Source organism: Acomys russatus, chromosome 10 (assembly GCF_903995435.1).
Source record: "Acomys russatus chromosome 10, mAcoRus1.1, whole genome shotgun sequence".
NCBI classification, from domain to species: domain Eukaryota; kingdom Metazoa; phylum Chordata; class Mammalia; order Rodentia; family Muridae; genus Acomys; species Acomys russatus.
This window is the reverse complement of record NC_067146.1, coordinates 28,590,998-28,618,548: the sequence shown is the minus strand read 5'-3', so window position 1 is coordinate 28,618,548 and position 27,551 is coordinate 28,590,998. Positions and strand designations below refer to the sequence as shown.

Sequence of the window (27,551 nt, the reverse complement as noted above, 5' to 3'; positions counted from 1 at the left end):
CAGTTATGGCTTTTAGTAGCTCTTTAAGATAGAAAATGTAAACCAGAATCAGTAACTGATGTTTCATGACCTGAAGGAGATGGGGAGTGGTTTCAGAGACTAGGCTGTGGGCGGAGCTTCCGGGGCTCTGAGCGAACCCTCTGATCGGCCAGAAGTTACTCGGTTCCAGTCGGCTTAACTCGGCTGCTTTCGGCTCTGTCTGGCAGAGAGTGCTTTTGCGCAGGCGTTCTGAGCTCCTATGCTAGCGGCAGCTTTCAGCCGGTGGTATTCACTTCCTTCTTGTCAGAGCTGTATCCGGGTCGTTCTTTCTATTGTCTCTGACAGTAAGCCTCCGACTGTGGAAATCCTGGGTCTTTTCTTGTTTCTGGTGCAGGCTAATAAAGTTTTCTTTTTTGATTTCTGGCTTTTACGGGAGCAGTTCACCTCCCAGGGCGGCCGGTTCGGGCCCGGCGCCTCCGGCCGGGGAGCACAGGGAAAAAAAGGGGCGCCGGGCGGGCGCGGGGCGGGGGGTGGGACGGCGGCCCGCCCCCAGGGTCGCCCCTGCTCGGTCGGCGCACTGCCCTGTTCTAACCGCTGCTCTCCGGCTAGTCTCCTTGACCCTCTGCGCGTCCCTGCTGCCTTGCCTCCCGCAGCCTCTCTAGGTGTCCAAACGACCACCTCACGGATTCCTTAGTAAGTGTACCCGAGACCCCCGCTCCCCTCTGTTCTTTCTTCCAGAAGTCAGTATTGGCGGAGCAGGGAGGGATGGGTGGGTCCTTCAGGGCAGACGAACCCTTGGTTAGAAGCTGCTCTGTGGTCCTTTGGAATGAGCCCTGGCTTCTGGGATGCCTTGGGGTGGATGCTTCTGTTCATTGTGGTGTCTGAATGAGGGTTTATCGGGCAGGCACAGAAGTTAGGCGAGGATTTTGGCTTGGTTTGATTTGGTCTTAGCCGCACCCCAGGGGCAACCAGGCCTGCAGCCAGCTGTCCCCAAACCCAACTTCTCCCCCAAGCCCCGTGTGTGAACTCACTCAGTGGTTCCCTGAACAAAGTCATTCTTATCGCCCTCAGCACCACAGCTTTCGCTGTTTGGTGAGATTGTAAAATGACTGTACTATTTTCTCTTAACAGTGGATCGCAGCTCCAAGAGGAGGCAGGTGAAGCCTTTGGCTGCTTCTCTCCTGGAAGCTCTTGATTATGATAGTTCAGATGACAGTGATTTTAAAGTTGGAGATGCTTCAGGTAAACGTTTCCTTTCTCTTTGCCCTTCCCACCTTTCTGTAGTTGAGTGCATTTTTAACTTTTTAGTTTTTGAACCGGTTTTTGATTAAAATGTTCATTTACAGGAAAACCACAAAACTTAATTTTGGCCATTTGCTTTCTTTCCCACATTTCCCTAAGATCCTTTCAACTAGATAGCATGACTTTTGCTTCCCTTCAGATTTTCTGATTATTAATTGCTAAGGAAGGATCCTTTTCAAAGACACAATATTGGTTTTCTCATTTTATTCCCACATTTCCCACAATTATATTTATGTTTATATATTCAAGTGACTTGAGATGCCCCAGATGTAGAGAGTATGTTAAGAATAATATGGAGCATAATTAGCCTTGAGCAGGGCTATTCTCATTTCAGCTCATGGGGCACTCTTAGAGGAGGAGTTCTTTTTGTGCACTCTCTTACAGTATAAAGTTAGTCCAAGGAACCTCTGGCTTTAAAACAGGAGCTTCAGAGCTTGGGTACAGCATACCTGCTTGCTTATTCTAGTTAGTGATGTAAAAAGATGCTGAGCACATAGTATAAAAGCAGAAACAGAACATTATGGTTGTCTTTTGTGAATGTTCTTCTTTGTGCTTAATGTGTACTTAATATATTAAGTTTTAATTAAAAGGAATTTGAGAAACCAAATCAGATGGGCTGTTATATCTGAAAAAACGTCAGTGGACACTTGAACCTTAAACAGTTTTTGTATTTCTACCCCTTCTGACGAACATTTAGATAAAATGAGAAATAAAAAGCCTTTGTAGCTTCATCCCTCTCGTGGCTTCTTTTCTTGAAGTGCTGGGGTCACACTCAGGGCCTTGTGCGTTGCTTCGCTTCCAGACTACCAGCCCCCTAATGCGGTTTAGTGTCCCATCATGCAGTTGGAGATTATGAAACATCTTGCTCCCTTTCTCCGGCTCCCTCTGTTATCTTTCTAGAGCTGTTGAGAGGAGATGAAATAAATTTATATCAGTTAAGTGTTGGTGGCTCAAGCCTTTAATCCCAGCACTTGGGAGGCAGAGGCAGGTGGATCACTGTGAGCTCGAGGTCAGCCTGGGCTACAGAGTGATTTCGGGTCAGTCAAAGATACACAGAACAGAACAAACCAGAAATAGTTTGTGTTGTGTTACTCTTAATAGTATGTCAGCAAACAGGGCTTACATTATTTGATATCGGGCCTCATTTAACCTTTATACTAACTCATTAAGGAGAGATTCCTTTATAGTCACAGAGGTACTGACTTTAAAGGATTGCTCATGAGGTATTCAGAAACTTATAGATCCAGTGGGTCTGACTACAAAATCTTTTCATTGTTTAGATACTAAGAGTGGATTGATGTAATCTCAAATCAGAATGGCCTGGATATTGTCATAACTGATGACTTCACTCCAGCAATGAACACTTAATAAGCTTACCTTGATTAACCGTTTTTTTAACCTTTACTTTGCAGCTCTTTATCCCCTATTTATTTGATTCACTGATGTTTGGTACTTTCAAAGAAGGAAAAGAAAGGAAAGGGAAAGGAGGTAAAATGTCTTCTTAGGGATGACTAACAGGAATATTCTCTGCTTAAAGGTAATATTGGTATGCCAGTGAGATTCTAAACTGAAAAAAAGTTGATACTTACTGGTTGGAAGATAGCAATTTATGAAACAAACTCCAAAAGTTACTTTCTTTAAATGTTCCAAATGGTTTTGTTTCAATAAATCCTGATTTGATAGATTTGTTTTCTTGTTTATTGAGGTGGAGTTATTAATAGGCATTCTCTTTACAAGGGATGAAATAATGCTAAGCTACCATAAGAAGAGTGTATGTTATCATGCCAAGCCCAGATTCCAGACATTGATGTTTACTAATTATTGTTGAAAGGATAGTATATTAGGCTAATAAATGTCCCCTAAAAATACTCAAAAACTCATACTCTCTGTCACCTCTTGTCATGTAGTCCCCAGTTATTTACTGCCCCAGCTCCTTGCAAGTTTATGTGAGCTAAGATTCAGGTCACAAGTTTTTTTTTTGTAGTTGTTTTTTTTTTTTTCATGTTATTGTGAAAAGGAGCTAGTGGGAAATTATTTTATTTAAAATAATAGTCCCTGGTAATTGAGTCTTCTTTTCCGTTTTTGGCCACATTTGTTGGTGCTCATAGCTGAGATGTTTGTTGAATTATGCTAGATCAGCACTATTTCTGCTCCTATTTCATTGAAGACAATAAAATATATATGCCCTAAGACAGGGCACAGTTGAAATTATAATCATGACCACCAGAAGAATCATGTGGAAACGTTAGATGGAACCACATACAAATGACTGATTTTGTAGGTCTATTACCCTTACAGAGTTATAGCCAGTTCTGAGTTGCCATGTGGATGCTAAGAATTGAATCCAGGTCCTCTGGCAGAGCACCCAGTGCTCTTAACCTCTAAGCCATCTCTCCAGCTCCTGATTTCGTAGGTCAAAACAAGCCCAGTATTGGGAATTTCATGGTTTTAGCTTAAGTAAAATGTTTTATTTGACTTGTGCCTAAAAGGAGGGATAGTTATCTGAATTGAATGTTATTGAAGATGTGAGCATTAATTAATTTATTAACAATATAAACTAGTGGTGTCCTGCCCTTTCCCACTTTCTTTGCTGTGCAAAGTAATGTGGGTTACCTTTAGATCTTGATGGTTTATTAGTTATGTAATGAGGCCATTTTGCCTAGAAGTAATCTAACTAGAAGGGTCAGGTTGAGGCACTAGTAGGTTTTTGTTTGTTTGTTGGTAGTGCATTTTGCTTAACCTGTGTAAGTTGGTCACGTTTTATTCATTAGCATTTCATTTAACACTTTTCCAAATGTTATAGTGAAACCACAGCTAAATGGTTAGATTGCAATTATTAAGTAATGATTAGTAAATGTTACAGGGAGTGGTTGACTATGTATATAGTTCAAGTCAGGAGAAAGGATTATTTTAGACCAGCTTAATATAGATCAATTTGGGTAGTCAGGGAAGGAGCTGTGAACTAACAATGTTTAGAGGTAAATCATCTTGGTGAGGGAAATATTAAACATTAAAGGTGTCGAGACATGGAAATGTTATTTCTCGTTGGAGTTAGGACCAAGTAAAAAGAATAGTAAAAGAAACATGCCTAGAAAACAATGAGATTGAGGTCTTGCTTTAGATGTGGGTTTCTCAAAAGGCCTTGGCACTATTGGCATTCGGTGCTGGCTAATTCTTTGTTGTGGAGGTTTGTCCTGTGTAGTATATCGGTGACCTTTAGAGCATCTTTGTCTGGTACTTGATTCCTGTAGTGTCTTCCCTACCTGTTGTACCTACCTCGTGACTGCCAGTGTTTCTAGGAACTAGTACATATCTTTTGGGGAAAGAGTTGTCCAAACTAGAGAAGTTCCAATTTAGAATTACCCAGAAAATGCAATATGGCACGTCTGTGACTAGAGTCAGTAGAGTATTAGTTGTGTTGAGTGATGGGCTCTTCTATCAAGAGAAACAGAATCAGTTAAAGGTGGCTCCAGCATTACTCAGTATTAACCAGTAGACTAGTGATCTGTTATTTACTATTAGTTATGGTGATAATTCTTGCTGTGCTGGGCCTATGAAAAGAATAAGCAGTTTATGGAATTGTTGGACAAAGATTATATTTCATAGTTGTAAATTTCTAAACTGTACTAATTGTATTGTTTAATATGCTATGAAGGAAAAAATGAGCTTTGTTGTAATGATACTGATGACTACAGATTGTTAAATTTATATAATCTGAATATTGTCAAGAGATTTTTGAGTTCTGTAATTAAAACTTTTTTTAACAGTTGAAATGACTGTTGCTTTGAGAGATCCTGACATACTGTCTGTTTTGGAGGTTTGCTTTTTAAAATTCCGGAATTAAATGAATAGGATTCAATTTTAAAGTTATTTTTAAATGTAAAAAAAGTTCATTGTAGACGTGGGAGTAAGTAACTCTGTTCTTCTGCAAAGAGAGCTTTATTTGGGCTATCTGTCTAATTTCTTAACATGATTCCTTGTCCCCCCCCTCTTGGCTTCCTTCCCTTGCTTTCCTTTTTTCCACATGAATGAGAGGCAGCATGGGGTAAAGGTGTTCTCTGACATCCTGGTAATAGAAGTGTTCTTCCTTTACAGCCTTTAAAAGTGTAGCCAGCTGTGGACCTGTTTTCTCATTGTCATTATTATTCATCTGTGCATATGAATAAATAACTGTTTCTCAAGTTAATATGTACCAAAAAGAAGGGATGGCTAATCAGATGAAAAATTGACTTTCCAGAGATCCTGGTCCTGTTGTTAGATTATGACTAAGATGTTATGTTCTGTGACTAAAACGTTGAGCAACTTACTAGTATGAATCTGAAAAAAGAATGTCATGTTCTTGTAATAATACATTGATAAATGTAAAACAATTGAATCTTAAAATTGCACTGTGCTCAGACATGATTATAAAACAAAACCAAAGAATATTAGTTTACCTCTATATTTGAAAATAATTGGTGTTAGTGTTGACATGGAAAATAAAACCACAAAGTCCATGACATTTGCAAAGTTTACCAGGTATTAGGAAGTTGAATCCTCATCAGGAACCCACACTGTACTAGTGAGCTTAATTGTGCATCTCCTCTTAAGTTTTTGTGTTAAAATATCTTATAGACAACTAACTGACTAGGACCTTTCCTTCTTGGCTACCTGCTAGCTTTCTTGATTATGGTGTTACCTCTGTCATAATTTTCTTTAATGTGCATAAGAGATCCCTTTCTGCCTTTGAAGTAGTTAGAGAATTCTGCTTACTTCTCAGAAGACCATTATTTAAAACATTTGTAGAAATTATTGTCAGTTTTTGCTAGGACTTGATTTTTCTTTGTAGGTTAGGTGTAATTATTGTGAGTGCTTTAAAAATCCAAATTTTCTTAATGATTTATAGAACTCTTTGAACTGAAATCAATTCATATGGTTGGCAAAGATACTGAGTCCACAGTATTTAAATCCAAAAAGCTCAGAGATCTGTAAGACTTTAGGTTTGACAGAAACTAGTTTTATAGCAAAACCTGTCTAAAACCAGCAGCTAATTTGTGCCATTTCTCATGCTTTGTAAATACTTGTGCTTTATGCTATTGAACTATTATATTTGATTATAGAATAGTGCCGTGATCATCAATGTGGTAGTAATGCAGTATATTATGCATATTCTAAATTACTCTCATAAAATATGAATGTTTCTAAATTTATACATTCCTGGCTCCAAAGGTTTGAACCCTAAGGACCTAAAGCTTGGATGATAGTGTACTTTTGTCCTGTGTGAGATTGTTTAGAACAAAGGTGGTTTTGAGTAGGCTCATAGTCTTGGTAGTAATTTCATTGAGTCATTGAAAATCCGTTGTTTTCACCTATTACATGAGCTAACTAAAATACAGAATAGTTTTATTGTTAGCCATTAAGTGGGGTTTCTGATTGAGATATTCTGATTACTTTTTGCATCTTCAATTCCCAGTTAATTTTCGAGGTCAAGGAAAGTTGAATTCATAGAAATTAAAATTTTGGGGAAGCAATAATGCTTTACATTATTTTAACATTTCCATTTTTTCGATTATACGTTCAGACAATTTGGTTTTCTATAGATTTTATAATTGATACAAAGTCCTTTCTCCCTCTTCTTTCTCCACTTCCATTTATCCTCCTGTGTAAATGTTTTAAATTTTTATTTATTGGCCTTAGTGTAGGCAAGATCAGAATTAAAGAATAGTGCTGGGTTGAGATGGACTCTGCTGCCCTAGGCAGGTATGAAACAGCTTGCTAATTATAGGCTTGCATGAGCTACTCAATAACCATGCCTATTTTTTTCAGTAGTGGGTAACTGATTATTTTAGGAGAGATTCATTTCTTCATCATCATCTTCCATTCTAGGGCATTCAGTAGTTAGAACTTACAAAAGTTTACATGATATATTTATTGATGTGGGCAGTATCCTATTAAACAGGAAGACTGAAATTTTCTTTCATCTTCCATTTTTTGTGTGTCATTGGTATTGTCCATTTTCACCTTCTCGTACTTGATCTAACATGCTTCAAGTTCACTATCATATATCTATGCTTGTTTTGACAGATAAAAATTTAATAAGTTATGCAGTTTTAGATGCCTAAATTTTCTTGCTTGAGACATGATTTATTACTTTAAGTGTGCATATTTTATGAGAGAAGAGTGTAAAGGAAGAATAATCAAATTATTATGATTATGTTACAGTCAAGTATCTATTATAACATACTTTTAGAAAAATTATCTCTAGGACATACTTATCAGCTATTTGATATAAAACTGATACGATTTTTAAATTATATTCTAACTTAAATTTCACATGTCATCTTCATTAGCTCATACTGGATTAAATCATATATCAACTTTGTTGACTTATTATTTAATGAGGTTGGGAATGTCTATCATCCTTTGCCTTAGATTTGTTTATATTATTTTACAAGTTATCCACAAGTTTTGATGGTTTCATTTGTGTCAGTGTTGTGTGTGTGTGTGTATGTATATACATATGTGTGGTTTTTTTTTCTCATATTTTCAACAGATTCTGAAGGGAGTGGTAATGGAAGTGAAGACCCTTCAAAGGACAGTGGAGAAGGCTCCTGTAGTGATTCTGAGGAAAATATTTTAGAAGAAGAACTGAATGAAGATATTATAATAAAAGAAGAACAGCTTAAAAATTCTACAGAGGAAGAAGTAGTGTCATCAGACAAACAGTTAATTAAAATGGAAAAGAAGGAAGAAGAAGAAAATGGTGAAAGATCTAGAAAGAAAAAGGAAAAAGAGAAGGACAAAGAAAAGGAGAGAGAGAAGGACAAAGAAAAAGCAGCAGTCTCTGATAGTGCAGCTGCTTCTGCTGCTGCCACGACACCAGCCACAAGTCCTCCTGCTGTTACCTCCCCTCCTGTCCCTGCTACAACCACCACCACGGAGGAACAAGTCACTGAGCCCAAGAAATGGAACCTTCGCCGAAACCGGCCCCTTTTGGACTTTGTATCCATGGAAGAGCTGAATGATATGGATGACTATGACAGTGAGGACGACAACGATTGGAGGCCTACTGTAGTAAAGAGAAAGGGGAGAGCGGCATCTCAGAAGGAGGGCAGTGATGGAGACAATGAGGATGATGAAGATGAGGGAAGTGGGAGTGATGACGAGGAGAATGATGAGGGCAATGAGGAAGACCATAGCAGCCCTGCTAGTGAAGCAGGATGCAAGAAGAGGAAGAGTAAAGTTCTTAGCAGAAACAGTGCTGATGATGAGGAACTGACCAATGATAGCCTGACCCTATCTCAAAGCAAGAGTAATGAGGTAGATCAACCCAATTTTTATGATATCTGTTTGTCTGGGGAAAAGGGAACTTTCTGAATCAGTGCTTATTATATTAAGTGGCTTCCATGAATTTTTATTTAGTTGTAGGAGTGAATGAACACCCTGAACATAACATTTATTCATTTGGTCAACAAACTTTTAATTATCCTCTATTTTTCAACATTCTCCAGGAGTCTGTAGTCTCCATCTCTAACCAGAAATATATAGAGAAACATTTTTTATACCTGTAGACTTGGGAAATGGTAGTTTTCTATTCCCATTTCTATCTTCTTCCTGTTCTTAGCTGCTAACTGGCACTGAGTGGATTATGAAAATAGAGGTTGCCTTTCTTTCAACACAGTTTTATCTGTAGCCACATAAAATATAAGGCCTTTTGAATACTTTAGAAGATGGTAATACATAACTCATTTTTTTTTCTCTCAGACTTGCAGAGAGTTGTTTTCAAGGTTAAGTCATTATCAGCTGTAGCAGTCATCAGCATAGTCACCAATCTTTGCTTTATGTGTGTGACAGTAAAATGTACTTTTAAAAATATGTTTGATGAACAAATTTCCTGCAAAGAAGTACAAATAAAGGCAAACGTTTTCCCCCATAGAACAAACATTTCTATCCTGAAGCAACAGTGATGCCTCAGTCCTGCCATTGACCTTCTGCTGCAAGTTAGGTTTATCCATTGGTCCAGAGGTGCAACGTTCAAGACCTCAGTCAAACACATCTGTGTCTCTGTCTCTGTGCCTGTGTGTTTTCCTTCCAAAAGAAAGACTGAGTTGGTGTCTTACATGTAGATGTATCTGTTACATCACATGTAGAACTGTGTTAATTCTGTCATCTCTGTTAATGTCTTTATGTCAACAGCATTTACTTCTTCACCATCTTTTGTTCTTCATATCATTCAAATAGCATAAACTGGTAGATTTTCTTTATGCTTTATTTTATATTATTCTGCTTATAGATTTACAGAGTGGTAATTGTCTATTTTAATTAGGCTTATTATAAGTTTTGTGGGTTTTTTCCTCTTAAATACAGCAAACTGTCAGGGATTCCATGTCAGCAGAGATGAAATAACAGCTTATACTTGCATTATAAACACCAATTAATTTCTAGGTTGCCTTCATTCCTATGAAGAATGAAACCTGCGTCCTAGTTGTTGTCTTTAGGTAAAGGAAAGCTCATTTGAGGAGATAGTGTGGTGCTATTTAAGGTTGTAGTACAAGCTGTTCGATATTATTAATGCTATCTTGGCATGTTTATAGATATTTGTTAATATTTAAATTGAGCATTTATTCAGTTTATTTTTTATAACATTTAGCACTTATTCTATATGTATTGATTGAGTTTATTTTTGGCAGCATCCCCCATGTATCAGTTTAGGGTAATATTCACAAACATAATTTAATGATAGAGGACCTGTGGAGAAAATTCATGTTAATATGTAGGGAGACCTGCGTACGTATAGAAGTGTATTTTTTATGTTTAATAACCTCTACTTGATAACAGTGCTTAATAGGCTAAGTTTTTAAATTCATTTCAAGATTACATATGTGGGTTAGTTTTTGTATTTGTTTTCCTTCTGGTGTAAAACAACAAAAATTCTGGTAAGTAATAGCACCTATATGTAAGTGCCCCACAAATATTTTTGGCATGAGATCCCAAATTGTTTCTCAGAAAAGTACCCATACAAAATAACATAGAAAGCTAATTTCTTTGAGAATAACTGGCTTAAACGCTTGGTTACAGTTTTTTCCTTCAAAGCTATTTTAGTTCCGTAATACTTTTTCATTATTTTAATTACATTTAAGTTATGTTAAACTAAACTAGATATTAAATTTTAATTAACAAATAAATCAGTTTAGATTATTACTTATAAGTTTAAGTTTTCCATTTTTATGATCTTTTATTTATAAGAAAGCTGTTTAAAGTTTATTATCATTGCCTTATGGCTAATGTTTCTGCCGGTCTTTCTAGGTATCTATTTCAAGTAATAATAATTACTAAATATTCACCATAGCTAAAGAGTATGTATTTGAAGTTTTATTTTTCTCCGTTTTTTCCTTTAAGTTTTGAGATTCCATTTCATTTCAGAGACAGCAGAAAGTGTGACTTTAGAAAACACACAAGAACATCATACTTAGTTATCAGTTGGCAACGCTTTATTGGTTGCACTGTCAATTATGTTTGCAGAGAAATGATGTGGACTGTCTATAAGGAAATGATACTCTCACACCTTAACAGTTTTGAAGTTTTTCATGGAATTTATGTGTTTTGATTAGGGAATTTTTATAACTGTCCCTCTTGGCTTCAGCATGCCAAGGCACATAGACAATTGCTTCTAAAACAGTGTGGCTTTAGGAGCCCTTAACAAGTTACTGAAGAGTTGTAGCATTACATAAGTAGACTGAATCTGACATTTACAATTTCAGTTAATCTTAGAAATTGTGAAAAGTGAAAACAAAAGATACAGAAACAGGCTAGTTGTCAGGCTGGTAACACTGCCTACTTCATGTAGCTTCTTGAGCGCTTCCCCGACTCACCAAAGAAGAGAAAAAAGCAGGTAGCACATTAGCAGCATCGTGAGGTAGTCTTCACTGTCCCACTTCCTGCACAAGAGCTTCCCAGAGCTGCTGAAGAGTGCACAGAGCACTTACTTACATACACTCTCTGCAAATTGGTGCCTGTCTTTGTCTGTGGGCTTTTGCATTTGCAGTTTTGAGATTAGTACAGTCTGGATAACGCTCCTGCAGGGGAGCTTTTTGTTCTTTTTCAGTCCTTTATTTTGAAACTTCTGAGTGTAACTAATACCACTTTGCCCACCCACTGATGTCTGACTTAAGTTTTTCGAAGATGAGTAGTGTTTATTTTCAGAAAATGGTTCTTATTTTCAAGACTTTTAATCTAGAGTTGTAGATAAAATTTACGAATGGCAGAAATTCTATCCGGAGAAGTGGCAGTCTTGTTTTGTTAAAGGGAAAAAACTTCTTTCATATTACAGATCTGTAGAACAGTTTGGATCTTGGATTACTGTTTTGATAAGTACAATCTTATAATTTTGGCTTAGTAAAATATTTTTTTCATACAGTGCTTATTTATGTTCAATGACAAGTGTCACCTGATGTTTGCAATTAATATTGAAAAATTCTGGCAAAATTTATAAATATTATTATTTTATTTTATTTTATTTTATTTTATTTTTTTGGTTTTTTGAGACAGGCTTTCTCTGTGTAGCCTTGGCCATCCTGGACTCACTTTGTAGACCTGGCTGGCCTTGAACTCACAGCGATCCACCTGCCTCTGCCTCCCGAGTGCTGGGATTAAAGGCGTGCACCACCACGCCCGGCTCCATAAATATTCTTAATAGGAAAATATTAACCTTTTCTCTTGAACACATCTGTTTCCATAGAGCAGGTGTGTTTAAAAGCTTCAAGCACACTTAATATCAAAGAAATACAAAATTCAGTTTATTTTCAGTTCCTGTTAGCATACCACTGAGAATGTGTATCTGTTTGGGATGTCTAACTTACTGATTAGTTATCTCTTTGCACAATCTGAAGAAAAAATTGCTTTAAGTCCTACTCAAAACAGCTTTGTAATATTTTACAAACATTTGAGTCTTAAGAACTTAAATTGAAAAGAAAGCATTCGTGAAGAATTATTGATCACACTGTTAAAGATTTATTTATTCATTTTGTATATATGAGTGCTTTATCTGCATGTACACTTGTGAACCAAAAGAGGGCATCAGATCTTATTGTAAATGGTTGTGAGCCACCATGTGGTTGCTGGAAGTTGAACTCAGGGCCTCTGGAAGAGCAGGCAAGTGCTCTAAACTGCTGAGCCATCTCTCCATGTCCCTGATCCCACTTTTGTTATACTATTTTTTCTCATCTTTTAATACAGGTTCCTTGTAAAGTATATTGGCTTTTTTTCTTTTAAATTTAAATATAACAGGGAAAATTCAATTCACTTGTATGTATTTTATGATCATCTTTTAGAATACATAGCAGATGAACACTAAATGTATTTTAGAGTGCAGAGAGAATTCTAGGCAATGCTTCGTTTTTAGACTAGTGTCTATTTAATTTTAGGTTGGCATACAAAGCATTGTGATTCAACCTAGCATCTTCATGCATATGTGCCATTATACTTAGTTCTCAGTGGCTTCCCTGTCTACTCTGCTGGCTCCCCTCCTCCCTCTAAACGTGTCCTTTTCTTCTCCCTGTAGTCCCTTTGCTTAGCTTTTACATGTAAATGTATCGCCCTGCATATTCTCAGCTCTGCCTCCCTTAAGTTCTTTTCTCTCAATTTGACTTTAAATCCCAAGAGGAAAAATGAAATAATTGTTGAATTATTGCTGTAGTATCCCATTTTTTTCTAATTTCTAGGTGAGTTTTCTTTTGCCGTCTATAACTTACTTTCCTGATTTCTATTTTTATGTAAAGCTGCATTAAATTTTTTTGTTAAAAGTTTTAACCTAATTTCCTTTGAAAGAAGACACATATCTTCAGAAATATGGTAACAAATTTATAAGAAACTAGACTCTATTATTTTGATCATAAATGTGCTTAAATCATACATAAACATTAATGTATGTTTGTTCTATTAACATACACTCAGGTCATATTGGCCAGCTGCTTGTTAGGGGAACACTGCAGAGCTGTTTGAACAAGCATCTCACTGGGATCCGAGGGCCCCAAGCAGCAGTCACTGTTTTCTCATTCTTATGCATTAGAGAGAGAAATTGTCATAGAGAGACAGTTTATCCAGTGTTTTTCTAAATAACATCAGAAAATAGAGAAAATTTCATTTTCTCCCCTTTGCAGAGGGGAAAACCCATGGCTCTTGGAGAGAAGTGACAGACCATCGATTCAGTTTCTAGCTAAAGAAATTCACTTAGAAAAATCTCATTCACAGTTTTATTCATAGAATTCACGTATTTCCTGTATTGAGCCATTTTCTGAAGCTTAGAAGTAATTCTGTCAAAGAAATGTTGGCAGTCCATTAACACAGGTAGCCCCTTAATTATCCGACTGTTTCGCTAACAAAATCAAGTTAGAAATTGGACTTACCATGGGGATGATGGCGCTCAACCTAGGCTTGTAACTTGTCCTTCAGCTTCTAAAGGAGGCATCCTACCCCTTGCCTTGTGATTAGATGCCAGTCCATCCTTCTCTGTTGGAATCTATAGGAAGTAGAGAGGAGAGGAGGGAGGGCATGCACAGTGCAACACTACGGATCTTTATTATTTCATTAATTCACAACAACCTTTCTGATCCGTTTTATTTTTGTTATCTTTATTTTGCAAATGGGAGCATTGTATGTTCAGCAGCTGTTAAGTGAAAGCTGACACTGAAACCCATGTTGTTTATTAACTACTAATATACTATAAACATGTGAATTTTCTTTATAGGATGATCGCACTTGGCATGCTACTTATTTTTTCTTACTTGTTTTACAGCTTTAATTTTAGGAGTTGTTCATAATATGTATCAAAAGAATTATTGTGGCCTTTAAGAATTTTCACTGGCATGTGCCTGTAATCAGAGCCAATGAGAAATAGAGGCAGGAGGGTTAGATGGTCAAGGACATCCTTGGGTACATAGCAAGTTCAGGAGCATCTTGCGTTACATGAGAGCGTGTCTCAAAAAGCCTCTCCCCTCCCCCAAATATTTAAAACTGTCATTTACAATTTGCATTGAAATGATGGTTCCAAGTGTTACCTTTGAGAGAAATGACAGAGTTTAAAGTGATATAAACCAGTAATATATTGATAGGAAATTAAATACGTTTAGTGACTGTGACATAGAACTAAGTTAATTTTGTTCTTGAGTGTGGTTAGGTTTATAAATGAAAACATACGAATATGCCAGCTTGTAATGTGAAGTGTTATATATTAATATAACAACACTTTTTGTTTCGTTGTTTTGACTGAGGTGGAGCCTTGCTATTTTACCAAGACTGGTGTCTTTAACTCCCAAGCTCAAGTTATCCTCCTGCCTCATCCTCTCATGTAGCTAGAGCTATAGGAGTGTGCCACTGTGCCAGGATGAACCATTTCCTTATTAAAGTTTACACCCATAATGCACAAAGCTTAAATTAAAATGGATAGACTTTGTTTTCTTGAAATTTTATCTTTTTATACTCATCTGCTATTAGTGCTTTCCTCTTTCATATCGATAATAGCTAGCTGTCGTTATTACCAGTTTATACTAGTTCTTTCTTGACATAAATGTAAGGAATACATTTTATTACTATTTTAGCAACTACTCAACTTGGATAAAAAAAATTTTTTTTTATAGCTAGATATGTAGATTATGTGTTCAGGCTCTTTCTCAGTATCTGGGTAACTCTGGACCTTTTACACGCTGGAGTCTAGAGTCTCTCAAACATCACATGCATACTTGCTTATACATTACCTTTAGCTTATTTCCTCTTGTTTTGTGTACGTTTGTCTTGTCTTTCTTAGGTAGTAACGCTACTGAAAGCATAGAAAGCACACCTTAGACTTAGAAATCTGTATGTAGAATTGGTAATTACTTGAGAATTAATTCTTCCTTTTCATCTGACTTAAGAGCCAAAGTCAAATGCCAAAGCAGACAGAGCTATTTGCATGCCTGTGCTTTGTCGCTTTTCAGAGGGAAGAAGTGACAGACTAAGAGGATGTGTAAAGGGTCCTTTGACAGCAGGGTAGCACATGTTGAAGCTACTAATAGAATGCCACATAAATTTGAAGTACAAAATGAGAATTCTGTATATTGTTACTTTTTAATTAAAGTGTGATTTTTCTGATGTATTTTAATATTTAGGACTCGCTGATTCTTGAGAAGAGTCAAAATTGGAGTTCTCAAAAAATGGACCACATTCTGATTTGCTGTGTTTGTCTTGGTGATAATAGTGAAGATGCAGATGAAATAATTCAGTGTGACAATTGTGGCATTACAGTTCATGAAGGTAATTACGCTGTTTTTTTTTTTTTTTTTCCCCCTTAAAAGTGGCTGGTTGATATTTTATTCAAAGGAAGTTAAAACTATTTTCTATTTGTATTCATAAGATTCTACTGCAGTATTATATGATGTGACAGTTCAACTGAAAATAATGTATATTGAGTTCTTGAAATATGTTTATTTTGTGTATATGTAGTATATGTGTATGTGCATGCGTGCTTGCACATATGTACTTGAATGCCTGTTTGCTTGCATGCATGAAAGATAGACGCTGATATTGGATAGCTACTCAACTACTCTATACCATAGGTTTTGAGACAGATTTTCTCACCAAACCCGACATTTGCTTATTTCAATGAACTGTCTGGCCATTGAGTCTCAGGGACCCTTCTGTCTTTGCCATCAGTGGTGGCAGTGCAGGCATGTACCACCAAGCCCAGCTTTTTACATGGGTGCAAGCCCTTGACCCACAGAATCATCTCTCCCATCCTGACTATATTTCGTGTGTGTGTGTGTGTGTGTGTGTGTGTGTGTGTGTATCTGAATCAGGATCCTATGTAGCCCAGGTTGGCCTTGAGCTTGCTATGTAGTAGGGAGGATGACCTGGAGCTGAGCTTACAGACTTATGACCTCACACTCTGCCTGATGGGCATCACTTTTCATATTTTCTTGGTATATGTTTACTTATTAAAATGTCTTCTGGAAAGAACAGTATTTCTTTAGAGTTAAGTTATATTTCTTTTCATGATATTACTTATTCTTAGTTGTTCTTATTTTCTGAAATGCTTTGTATGTTGTCAGGCTGACTGCAGTTGTCTTCTTGCACTGGACATAAAAATTAATGACTCATTGACCTGAAGACATTACTTAAATCTGTGAGATTGAATGTGATATTTAAGGAAGATTATATGTAGTAGGCATTTTAATACTTCTGAGGATATGAGGAATACATTAATGTGGAGATAACTATATGATAAGCAGAGGACAGAATGTTGCAAAAAGGGAAAATCAGTACCTGTCTAATAGTACTATGTTTAGAGTTATATAAGGACCCAGTTCTTGTGGGGCATTACTCAGACTCACTGGTATACTGCAGTCATACCACTAGCAGGGTAGCTCAGCTTAGGAAGCAAACAGTATCCCTGATGGGCTAGGACTGGGTGGTTTATCCTGTTAAGCACTTACTCAGCTGAGCACTAGAGTTCAAGTTCCAAGGACCCATATAAAGGTCAGCTGGGCATGGAGCTCTTCCCCATTATCTCAACTCTCTGTAGTTTCCTTACGTGAAGTTGGCTAGCAAGACCAACGTTATCGGTGAGATTTGGGGTCAATGGAGAGACAGTGCTTCAATAAATAAGGTGGAGAATGATTGAAGAAGACACCCAAAATCAATTTCAGATCTCCACACACACATGTGCGCATGCGTCCACATATACACCTGTATTCATACACATGCACATACTGACACACACACATGTACTCTATACATACTCACAAAACAAAACCAAAAAGCATAGTCTTCCTGACAAACATTACATATATTGCGTGATTTAGTACCTAACTATGAAATGCAGACACCAAGCACTGCACTGGAGGACAGTGTTTGTAGGCCTGCTTCTCTGCCTTAGCAGATGTAAGTGGCTGTAAGGAGCCCACATATAAAGTGCCCTGGGTGGATTAAATCAGTGTGCAGAGACAGCAACAAATATATATGGCACCAGTTTATCATACAATTTACATAGAAAATCAAAATAAGGCCTTCTGAATACTTATGAGCGTTGTTTCTTAAGCAGTGAATACATGGTACCAAATTGGGCATCATAAATAGATGGCCAAATTAAATCATTTTGAATAGTTTAATCCCAGCTCTTCAGAACCTTTTGTGTATTTAGTAACTATGTGCCTCATGTTAATGTTTTTTGTTCTCCACTGTTTTTGTTTAATGCACATATTCTTTTATTTTCTGTTTGTCTCTATATGACACATGTAGGTTTCCTATGTATTATTTTGATTATCCATAGCAGAAATCAGTATCATCAAACGGGGAAAGCAAATCACCAATCCATTGAATTTAGTAACTTGACAGACATTGATTGTCTTGATTTTAGGGAGTTCAAGTGAGAGTCAAGGAAGGAAAAGTGAAATATGTGACTAGATGGAAATTTTCTGAATATAAGAGGCAGGGAGATGTTGCTGATGGGGCTATGAAATTAAGGGAGGGTTTGTCCTTATAATGTAGATGTTGTTTTAGATATCATTTTTTTTTTTTTTTTGTATAAAATTACCCCCAAACGTAGCAGCTTAAAAGAACAGATATATGTGACTTACTTCATTTCAATGAGTAAGAATCTCAAATTGAATATTTTTATCCCAGCTCTTCAGAATCTTTGGGTGGGTCAGGTATAGGATCTTGGAAGTTGCAGGTAAAAGCTGTTGGCCTAGGCCTCGGTTATAGTCATTCTAGAACCGAAGCTAGAGGCTTTGCTCCCAAATTTACGTATGTCAGGTCTCCATTGTTTGGTGCTTATTAGTGAGTTCCACACCATCTTCACTCTCCAGAGTTGATTTCAGAGTGGTTGATCAAACAGCCAAAGAGTTGGAGATGATTATATGAGTGATCAAAGACAGAAGAAACAGAGATGACTGTATGGAAGAGCTAATTTTTTTTAACCTAATTTGGGATGTACATAGTACGACTTCTGCTGTGGTACATAGTCTATACAAAGCAAATCTAGTCAGATGGAGGAGGGACCTTTCCAAGGGTGTGACTAGTAGTCAATATTGATCATGGAAGGCTATCAAAAGACAGCCACATGCAGCATCTATTGTATGTTCCGTGTTGATAGAAAGGACGCATGGGAAGGGAGAATTGATAGCTGATGATGTAGGATAGAAAGAGGTGTGAGGACTTTGCATACAAGGTTAGAGGTGGTAAGCTCTAACATTAAGTAGAGATGGGGCAGATGGGAGTAGCCATCATACCTGTAGGGGGAAAGGATGTATGTGCATAGATTACTGACTGTGTTTGTGGTGCTGACCAAAGATGATGGTGTGATGGTTGCCTGTGGCTGTGAATGTTATTGCTGATGTGTGATGCAGGCATCACCTTTGCTATTAGTGTCAGAGACTTCTGCTGTGCTGAGGACCTTGATTCACTTGGCTTATCCCAATTTCATTGTCACGTTGAGGATAATTTCTGTTTTTTAGATTAGTCTTTGCACCATATTTTAGGTTAGGTCATTTGAACATGGATATAGTTTTTTAAGGCCATGCAAATAGCTGAACAAATCGAATCAATTTTTGACATTTTGATGCTGGGAAGTTTTAGAAATTGTTTAATTTTTAAAATATTTTATTGTTCTTGTTATTGTTGTTGATGTTATCATCATCATCACCATCATCATTATTATTATTAGTTTTTTGAGACAGAATCTTGGTAGTATAGCTGCTTATTAAACTTAGAGCTTTTCTCCTGCCTCAGTTTTCTGAGGGCTAGAATTGTAGACATGAGCCTCTGTGCCTGGCTATGAGATTCTCTTGTACCCATTTTGCTTTTGGAAGCTCTTTAAAAGAAGTGCTACTTTTCTTTTCTTTTTTCTTTGCTTTGTTTCTTTTCTTTTCTTTCTTTCTTTTTTTCTTTTTTTGAGACAGGGTTTTCCTGTGTAGCCTTGGCTGTCCTACACTCACTTTGTGGACTCTGCTTTGTGGCCTGTAACTCACAGAGCTCTACCTGCCTCTACTTCCCTGAGTACTGGGATTATAGGCCTGTGCCTTCCTGGCTGATCTTCATTGTCTTATGTCAAAAGTTGGCTGTAGCTGAATAGAGCCTGCAGTCTTCAGTTTACCCCATCTACTTAATCAGCTTTAAGTTACTTGGTCTGTAGGGATGGGAGAACATACATCTTCTCAATTACTCTTCGCTTTGGGGGTGAAGATACCTTCAGTGGTTTACATTTGTGATTCTAACGTAAGTTTTGCTATGTCTGTTACAGTCTCAAGTAGCATAGCCCAGGTTGGTTTGGAACTCCTTGTATTTGAGACTAGCCTTAAACTCCTGCTTCCTTGGCTTTCCACTGGGGATTAATGGTGTCCATTTTTGTTTGGCTACAACACCTTTACTATAGCTTTAGACCTAAGCTCACCAAGGAATACTGTCCTTTAAGATTCAGAATGAGCAGTTTTCTTTATCCTATTTTTCCTTTCCTTTCCCTTCCTTCCTTCCTTCCTTGTATTTCTTTTTTCTTGTTATTTCTTGGTACTGAGAATTGAACTTAGACTTCATACAGATGTACAAGTAGCATTCTTCTACTCAGTCATGCTCTGGTGCCTGCTCAATTAATTAATTAATTATTCATTTTTGTCTTAAGAAAGATTCTCTGTTTTAGCTACTTTCCTCTTGGTGTTATAAGATACCATAACTAAGGCAAACTAGAGATGAAAGCATTTAATGGAGGCTTACAGTTTCAGAGGGTGATTCCATGACCATGGTGATGACCATGTCAGGAGGCAGGCAAGCATGGAGCTGGAGCACTGACTGAGAGCTCACATCTTGTCCACCAGCATGAGGCGGGAGACCCGGGGGTGGGGGACGACAACGACCAGTGCTCTCCTCAAAGCCCACCCCCAGTGACACAGCTCCCATAACAAGATCACACCTCTTAATCCTTCCCAAACAATTCTACCAACTGTGGACCAAATATTCAAACATCAGAAGCTATGGGATCATTCTCCTTCAAACCACACGGTCTCCTGTGTTGCCAGTCTCTAATTTGCCTTCCTACTTCCCCAGCCTCTTAGGTAGTCCTTACCTTACCATGGGCTCTTACCAGTCCCCTAGAGTGAGGTGTGTGTGTGTGTGTGTGTGTGTGTGTGTGTGTGTGTGTCCCACATGTTTGTTTATTTACTGCTTAATGTGACAGGCAGAATGTCATTTATCCCAGGCTGACCTAGAACTTGCTGTGTATCTGGGATATCCTGAAATACTAATCTTTCTGCCTCTACTCCTGAGTGCTGGGATTACAGGCATGTTCTGCTAAATCTAATATATGCTGTGTTGTGTATCAAACTGAAGCCCTTGTTCATGCTAGATAGACACTTTGTCAATGAGCTATATACCCAGACTTCCTTATACTGTTTTAAAGTCAGAGACTGTTTTCTTAGGGTGATTTTTTTTTTTTTTCTTAATAAATTCATTGTTCAAGTGAACACAGATTTCTGTAAGGATACCATGTTAGTCTGACTGACATCTTTAAGGTTAAAGTTCATAATATGATCAGTGTTTTAGACAAAAAGCTTCATTAAAGACAAATCTACCTTTCTATGGTAGCTTTGAATTTTACAAACAACTAAAATGTCAGTCTGAATCAGGCAGGCAAATAAGATGATCAAGATCTGTGCCATATGAGTCTGAGAGAAGGTTGTGTGTTTAAAGCCTCATGATATTGCTTCACCTGTAACCCTAGCGAGGCACCTCTTCCGCCAAGGACACACGCCTTCTGCCTTCTAACAGGCCACATCTCCTACCCTTTCTCAAATAGTTCCACTAACCAAATAGATGAGGCTATGAGTCCATTCTCATTCGAAACGTCACAAACACTGATTCAGAAAATCCTTGTATCACTATCTTGAAGTATTTTCATTGTATTTTTCTTTACTAGTTTTTAATTCTGTGTCTTGAATTTAAGCCTTTGTTTTGTTGTGTTTTGAGCTCAGAAGTAGGAGTCTGGTGTCAGCTTTCCGCATGCATGTTTGTATCTGTTTCCCAGCGGCCTTTATTAACAATGCTGTTTTCCTCTTTTGGATGCTATTGAAATGTGTGGAGAACTAGAGAACTAGTTGGATGCAGTTGTATAGAAGTGTTCTCGACTCTCTTTCTTTTAGATCTTTATATCTATTTTTAGGTCAATATCATGTTGTTTACATAATTATGGCCCTCTTTATAGATTTTGAAATCAGGTATTGGTGATGCATTCAGCCATACTCTTTTTACTTAAGACTGCCTTGGTTGTTTGGGCTCTTTGAAGTTTTCATATAAATTTTGAGGTTTTTTTTTTTTTTTTTTTTTTTTTTTTTTTTAATAGCTCTGTGAAGAATGCCATTAGAATTTGATGGTGATTGTACTGAATCTGTAGTTCACTTTGGATAGGTCATGCTGTGATATCCACCTCAAAAAATTCATTACTGGTATACGGAAAAGCTATTGATTGTTGACTGTAAAAAAAAAATTCTGTATCCTGTTTTTTTAAAGCGGAATTTCTTTATTCTAATAGTCATCGATTTTCTTATATTTAGAAAGAATCATATTACCTAAAAACAGGGATAATTTATCTCTGCTTTTCTGTTTGCTGTACCTGGGTACTGGAGCTTGTACTCCATGCTTGCTACACATGCACTTGTCGTATGAACTGTCTCCCCTCCATTATGAGTGTACCCATGGGTATGCACTGTACGTTTATCAATTCTGTTAATCACCAGTGAAATTCAACCTGTGGCTTCATATTCCTTTCCACTGTTCTTTTAGACGTGATTTATTTTTGTTTTTTACTGTTTGTTTCTACTAATTCAGGCTTTGGCTTCTTTTCTAAGCGCTGCAGAGAGCTATTAGTTTATTTTAAATCTTTTAAAACTTATTTCTCATTTTGATTTTTTTTTTAAAGTCTGGTTAGCTAGATTTGCTCTATTCCACATGTCTTGGTTTTCTGTGTTTCCAGGTTTCTTAAGGACTCGTAATTTTGTCTTCTGACTTCCTCAAGTCCACTATTTTTCGTTTGTTTGTTTGTTTGTTTTGTTCTAATGTGTTGTATAGGGCCAGCAAGATGGCGCAGTCGGAATAGGTGCCTGTTGTAAACCCTGAAATCCTGAGTTTGATCTCTGGAATCCATATATTTTGTTGTTAAATGCAGGTTTTAAAATACAGATTATTGTGGTAACTTTTATGTTTTTGTTGTCCTCTTTTAAATACCAAGGGACACGATAAGTGTTAGTAATACACATTACCAATAAGATTGTCAAGTCTCAAAGATTCATTTTGTACAAAGCTACATAGCTAGAGGGTAGAAGAATATAACATTATTTGGTTTCTTTTTAAGAATCTGAATTCTATTACTTTGAATCATCTATATCTTTGTAAAATTTAAGACAACTCTAAATGTATTTAATATATTTTCCTTAAATATGGTTTGTATAAGGTTACTTTTAATAAATATGTTTTTGCATTTGAAAGTAGTTAACATGTGATGATTTTATGCTTATAAATTTTAAAATGTAACATTTTCTCAAATGAAAGAATAGCTTTTTATACTCATGTTTTGAGTGAAAGAAGTAAGTATTTAGAAATGTATCTGGTCATTAATAGGATTGAATTAGTGTAGGTTTAAAGTACCAGAATTTTGGTTTAGGCGACATGGCAGGTCAAAAAGCAAGTTCAGGGCTCTGTGAAGGCTGTGATAAAGCGTGTGTCAGTTTTCAGGGACAGTGAAGCTGAGGAAATCTCTTCCTTACTTGCCGTCTGTCCCTTGACTGGAAGAGGACCAGTGTTCTAGATTACAGAGGAAGACTTTCTGGTAATGAAGTTCAGAATCCATTACCATGGATGTTTGTAGGTGTTGTAGAGCTCTGAAGATGTTTGCTGTGTGTAAAATGCATTTTCAGAACAAAGTTGAAGTTGTGCTACACATGTGAACTGCTGTGATTTGTCCTGATTTTACTGTACAAAGTTAATAAATTTGATAGCCCGTTGGGGCCTTTCTTATCTTGTCAGTTGTCTACTTTGAATACAGATTTCATCTGGTTTGAAATAATTTGCTTTAAAGGAATGTTATTTTGTTAAAAATTTTTTCCTCCCTGTAATATTGAAGGAAAACATTGATAATATAGATTGACTATTTTTATTCTTTTCTTTGGAAAAGAGGGTTTAGTTATTGCTCTTTTATAGGTAATATTAGCTGTACCAACAAGAAAACTATAAGCCCTTTAAGTTTATGATTTTGTGTTATAAAATCATACTTATACATAAGAAATGAAGATTGTGGTTACTAACTGAAATTTAATATTAAAGAAATTAGTACGTTTTGGTCCTTTCGCTGTGTGCCAGTTTAGTTCCTTTCAAAACATTTCTTTGGCATTCTCTCATATGACTTTGAGTATATTGAAATGTGCTAGTAATACTTTTGAGTAGCATAGGGCTAACAGCTTTCATTTGAAATGGAATATGCGTAGCTCTAAGGTAAAAAGAATTTTTGCAAAACTATTTTACTCCTATTTTTAAATCAGTCTTATAAGCCATTGTTTTTTTTCAGAAGCTTTTCTGTACTTTCTTTTTCTGATTTTTTTTTTTTTGAGAAGTGAGTTTAAAAAATAAACCCTATTAAATCATAAGTGTTTATTTTCCTTTTTTAGGTTGTTATGGAGTTGATGGGGAAAGTGACTCTATTATGAGTTCCGCTTCTGAAAACTCCACCGAGCCTTGGTTTTGTGATGCCTGTAAATGTGGCGTGTCTCCCAGCTGTGAACTGTGTCCTAACCAGGATGGGATTTTCAAGGAGACTGATGCTGGAAGGTTGGTGTCCTCGTTATGTTGTGTCCATATGCCTGCTTCATAACATGCATGCTTCGGAGTTCTCTTCTCTTCCATTTGTGACTTTGAGTCACGTACCTTTCTTCCCATCTCTTTGGTATAGAGGAATGAATTGACCATATAGATGGATGAGGGGAAGAAGAAAGGCCATCTCTCAAGTGCTTCCATTTGTTTTTACATTCATTATTCAGTGAAGACAAAAGTGGTAGTTTCTCAGATTATAAGGCTAGTACCCAAGACTCATAGCATTTAAGTCATGTGTTAGCTCAAGACCACAGTGTGGTAAATAGAGAAACTTAAACCCAGGTCTGTCTCACTTCAGAGTATAACATACAGTGATTAAAAATGGAGAAATTTAAGAACTATTAAGAATTATTTAAGAATAAATATTCTACAAGATTATTATTTAAAAATTATTAAGATTATGGCCTAAAAGTGCATGAAAATTATAATGAGCTCTTGAAGGGAACCCTAGGGATGACATAGACAATTAAGGAGTTGTCTCTTTCCTGACATTGGGGTTTAGACTTTGCCACAAGAACTACTTGTGGCTGCCAGAAACCCTTTCTGCGTTATCTGCCAAAATAAGTGGCTGGCCGCAGGTTTTAACAGTTTTAATTTTGGCAACAAAATTGCTGTGTTTATTAAGAGGTCAGTTGAAAGTGATCTCAAGGTTGGGCCTGGGTTTTGAGGTGGTAAGGCCTGAGCATGTGGCTATGCTATAGTAAGTGTTCACTCTCTGCGCCTGTTGAAAAGCTCTTTTCCTTCGCTGTCCTCTGTACCTTTGAGGTACGGTGCTCTGCTGTAGGGGTGACAGAGTCACACTCACTGTAAATGTCAGGTATTGAGGCAGTTGTGCCTCTCATTGTAGAGTAAATCCTACAGCATGGACGTCAAGCCAAGAGATGCTTGGCACACACGCCTGTGACTTGATCACTGTAGTCACACTCACAGTCACTGCCACATTTGAACAGTTAGGAGCATAAAAGTGCTGGCATCGTTTCTGTTGGTTTTTCTCTATGAAAGTAGGGGTGGTTGACTAGAATGTTAAGTTTTCCCCAGTCTTGTGTATTTTAAACATTACCCACCTCAATTCTGCCAGTAATAGGAAAGATATTTGTGTTTTATTTTGACAAATAAGGCATTAGAATTTAAAAATTCACTTTTTTGTGTGTGGTTTTTTGAGGCAGTGTTTCTCTACATAGCCCTGGCTGCCCTAGAACTCATTCTGTAGACCAGGTTGGCCTCGATCTCACAAAGATCCACTTGCCTCTCCCTCCCAAGTGTTGGGATTAAAGGCATGTGCCACTAATGCCCAGCTTATTTTTTTTTAATACTAATTGAATACACTAATTAATACACTAATTGAAAATAAGTGTATATGTCTATGTCTGTGTGGGTATGTGCACATGAATGCAGGTCCCGACGGGTTTCAGATTCACTGGAGCTGGAGTTAGTGGGGTTGCGAGCTGCCTGATACGGGCGCTGGGAACCACACTTGAGTCCTCGGCAAGAGTAACACGTGCTTAACTGTGGAGCCATCTCTCTGCCATGTAGACTGTTTTAAGTAACAGTGCTTAATATTTAGCTGGGTGTGGTGGTGCACCCCTTTAATCCCAGTACAAATTCAGATGGATCTCTGAGTTTGAGGCCAACCTGGGCCACAGAGTGAGATCAGGACAGCCAGGGTAGTTGCATAGAGAAACCTTGTCTCAGAAATCTAAAACCAACCAACCAACCAACCAACTGAAAAAGAATGCTTAATATTTTCATAATACCAGCAAGAACTACCAAGGAACATAAAATTTCATCATGTTTTTAACACTGAAAATATAGGATGCAGTTCACAAATGAAATCTAGACTTAGATGTAATACACTTTACTTCAGTAAAATGAAGAAAAATATCTTTCTCATTTTTGTCTCTATTACTAGCCAGACTGGAGAAATATAGCCTCAGTAGATTGGATAGTATAGCTTCTAGGGTGGGGCCTTAGGGAATGCTGCGTGCTGAGGTTCCAGGTCCCTCATCACCTGAGAGAAGACAGGAAGTAAAATAACATAAGAGCTTTGCTGTGTAGACTAGACCTTGTTCCTGTTGTACAGGTGGCACGATCAGACTTTGGTCTACAACTGTGGGTTTAGTGAGCATGAATAGTGTGTGCTTTCAGAGTATTTTGCCCGTGTTTAGATTTGTTTTTTGTTTAACCTTTTGTTTTTATTCTACTATGACTTCAGGCAAATTCCTTAGCCTCATTATTATGCTTTAGTTTTGTAGTATTGTAGAGAAGCTGAATGACACAACCCAGGTCAGACATTCCTGGAAGCTGGTGGTCAGTCAGGGCCCCTTTATTCACTCTCCGTGCTTTCTGCAGAGGCGCTGTGCTGCTGTCTTAAGGAAGCTGCTGCAGTGGACGTGCTGCTTGGTTCTTCAATATTGAAACTTGGAGTACTTGGTAGTGGTGAAGTAAGGCCATTTTGAAAAAAGAGAAGAAAAGAAAAGAAAACAAACAAACAAACAAAAAACCCTAGCTTCCTTTTGTGGAAGAGAATTCCTTTTACTTGGTTCTGCTGTTAATTTAAAAGTTGTATCGACTTTTTGTGCTATCATACTCTGCGAAGTAATTTTTAATGTTTTCCAAAACGAGACAAAAGAAAGCTCTTTAAGCATTGAGATTTACTAGGAAATACGTTAGCTACTGTGCATGCATGTGTATACACATGTGCATACATACACATTTTTATATATTATATAGAAATAAAATCTCTCCATGGGCAGCCTGGAAATTTTCTGTAATATACTGTCTAAACACTTTTGTTTGTGTCCATAATCCCATGTAGGCCAGAGTAGAAATTATGGCCACTTATGTATTTCTTAGCATGCAATGCCAGTTTGCTTTAAGAACCATGGAAGAGAAAAAGCCATTAACAAGTGGAGAAGTCTTTTAGTGTTTTTATCTTCATGTAGGATGCTCAGGAAAGAGAGAGTAGAGTATGCCCCAGCTGAAAAAGTATTGAAATTGATTTAGCACATGAGTCAAGCTAGACTTTCTCTCCTCTCTTGATGTGAGCCATAATTTCTACATGGAAAATGAGTTAATGTGTGAAAATGGCTATGGAGTTCTTGAAGTAAAAATTTAACTTTTATTTCATTTCTTCAATAGAATAATTTTCTCCAAGTAATCATATAGACCCAATTTTATGTAATATAAAATATATCTATTTTCCTCCCTCTATTTTCCCCTCTGCTTCCAATGTAAACAAAAGTTCATTTAACAAAGCAAAGCAAGGTATATATCCAAAACAGAGACTGAGTGGCCCTCCTGGAAGGAAGACAGCCTGTGTCTTCCTTCTTTGCCACCTTAGCCGGCTGTCCTTTTGTGTATTTCGAATGTACTATAGCTCTGATTTATTGGTCATTTTTTCTCGACCGTAAACA

The 27,551-nt window shown here is 37.2% G+C and overlaps 1 protein-coding gene across 3 annotated transcripts in view; it reads left to right on the top strand.

The window, feature by feature from the left end:
- Positions 1–228: 228 nt before the first annotated feature.
- Positions 229–27,551, top strand: part of Phf14 (PHD finger protein 14) — a 144,697-nt gene continuing 117,374 nt past the window's right edge. For 2 of the 3 annotated variants that reach the window (XM_051151924.1, XM_051151925.1), the window contains exons 1-5: positions 229–672; positions 1,111–1,221; positions 7,814–8,580; positions 15,402–15,546; positions 23,937–24,096. In XM_051151924.1, coding sequence (XP_051007881.1) covers position 672; positions 1,111–1,221; positions 7,814–8,580; positions 15,402–15,546; positions 23,937–24,096 — 1,184 coding nt within the window. In that variant the 5' untranslated portion in view covers positions 229–671. The remainder of the gene's footprint in view (positions 673–1,110; positions 1,222–7,813; positions 8,581–15,401; positions 15,547–23,936; positions 24,097–27,551) is intronic. The other variant, XM_051151926.1, reaches the window with a different exon arrangement.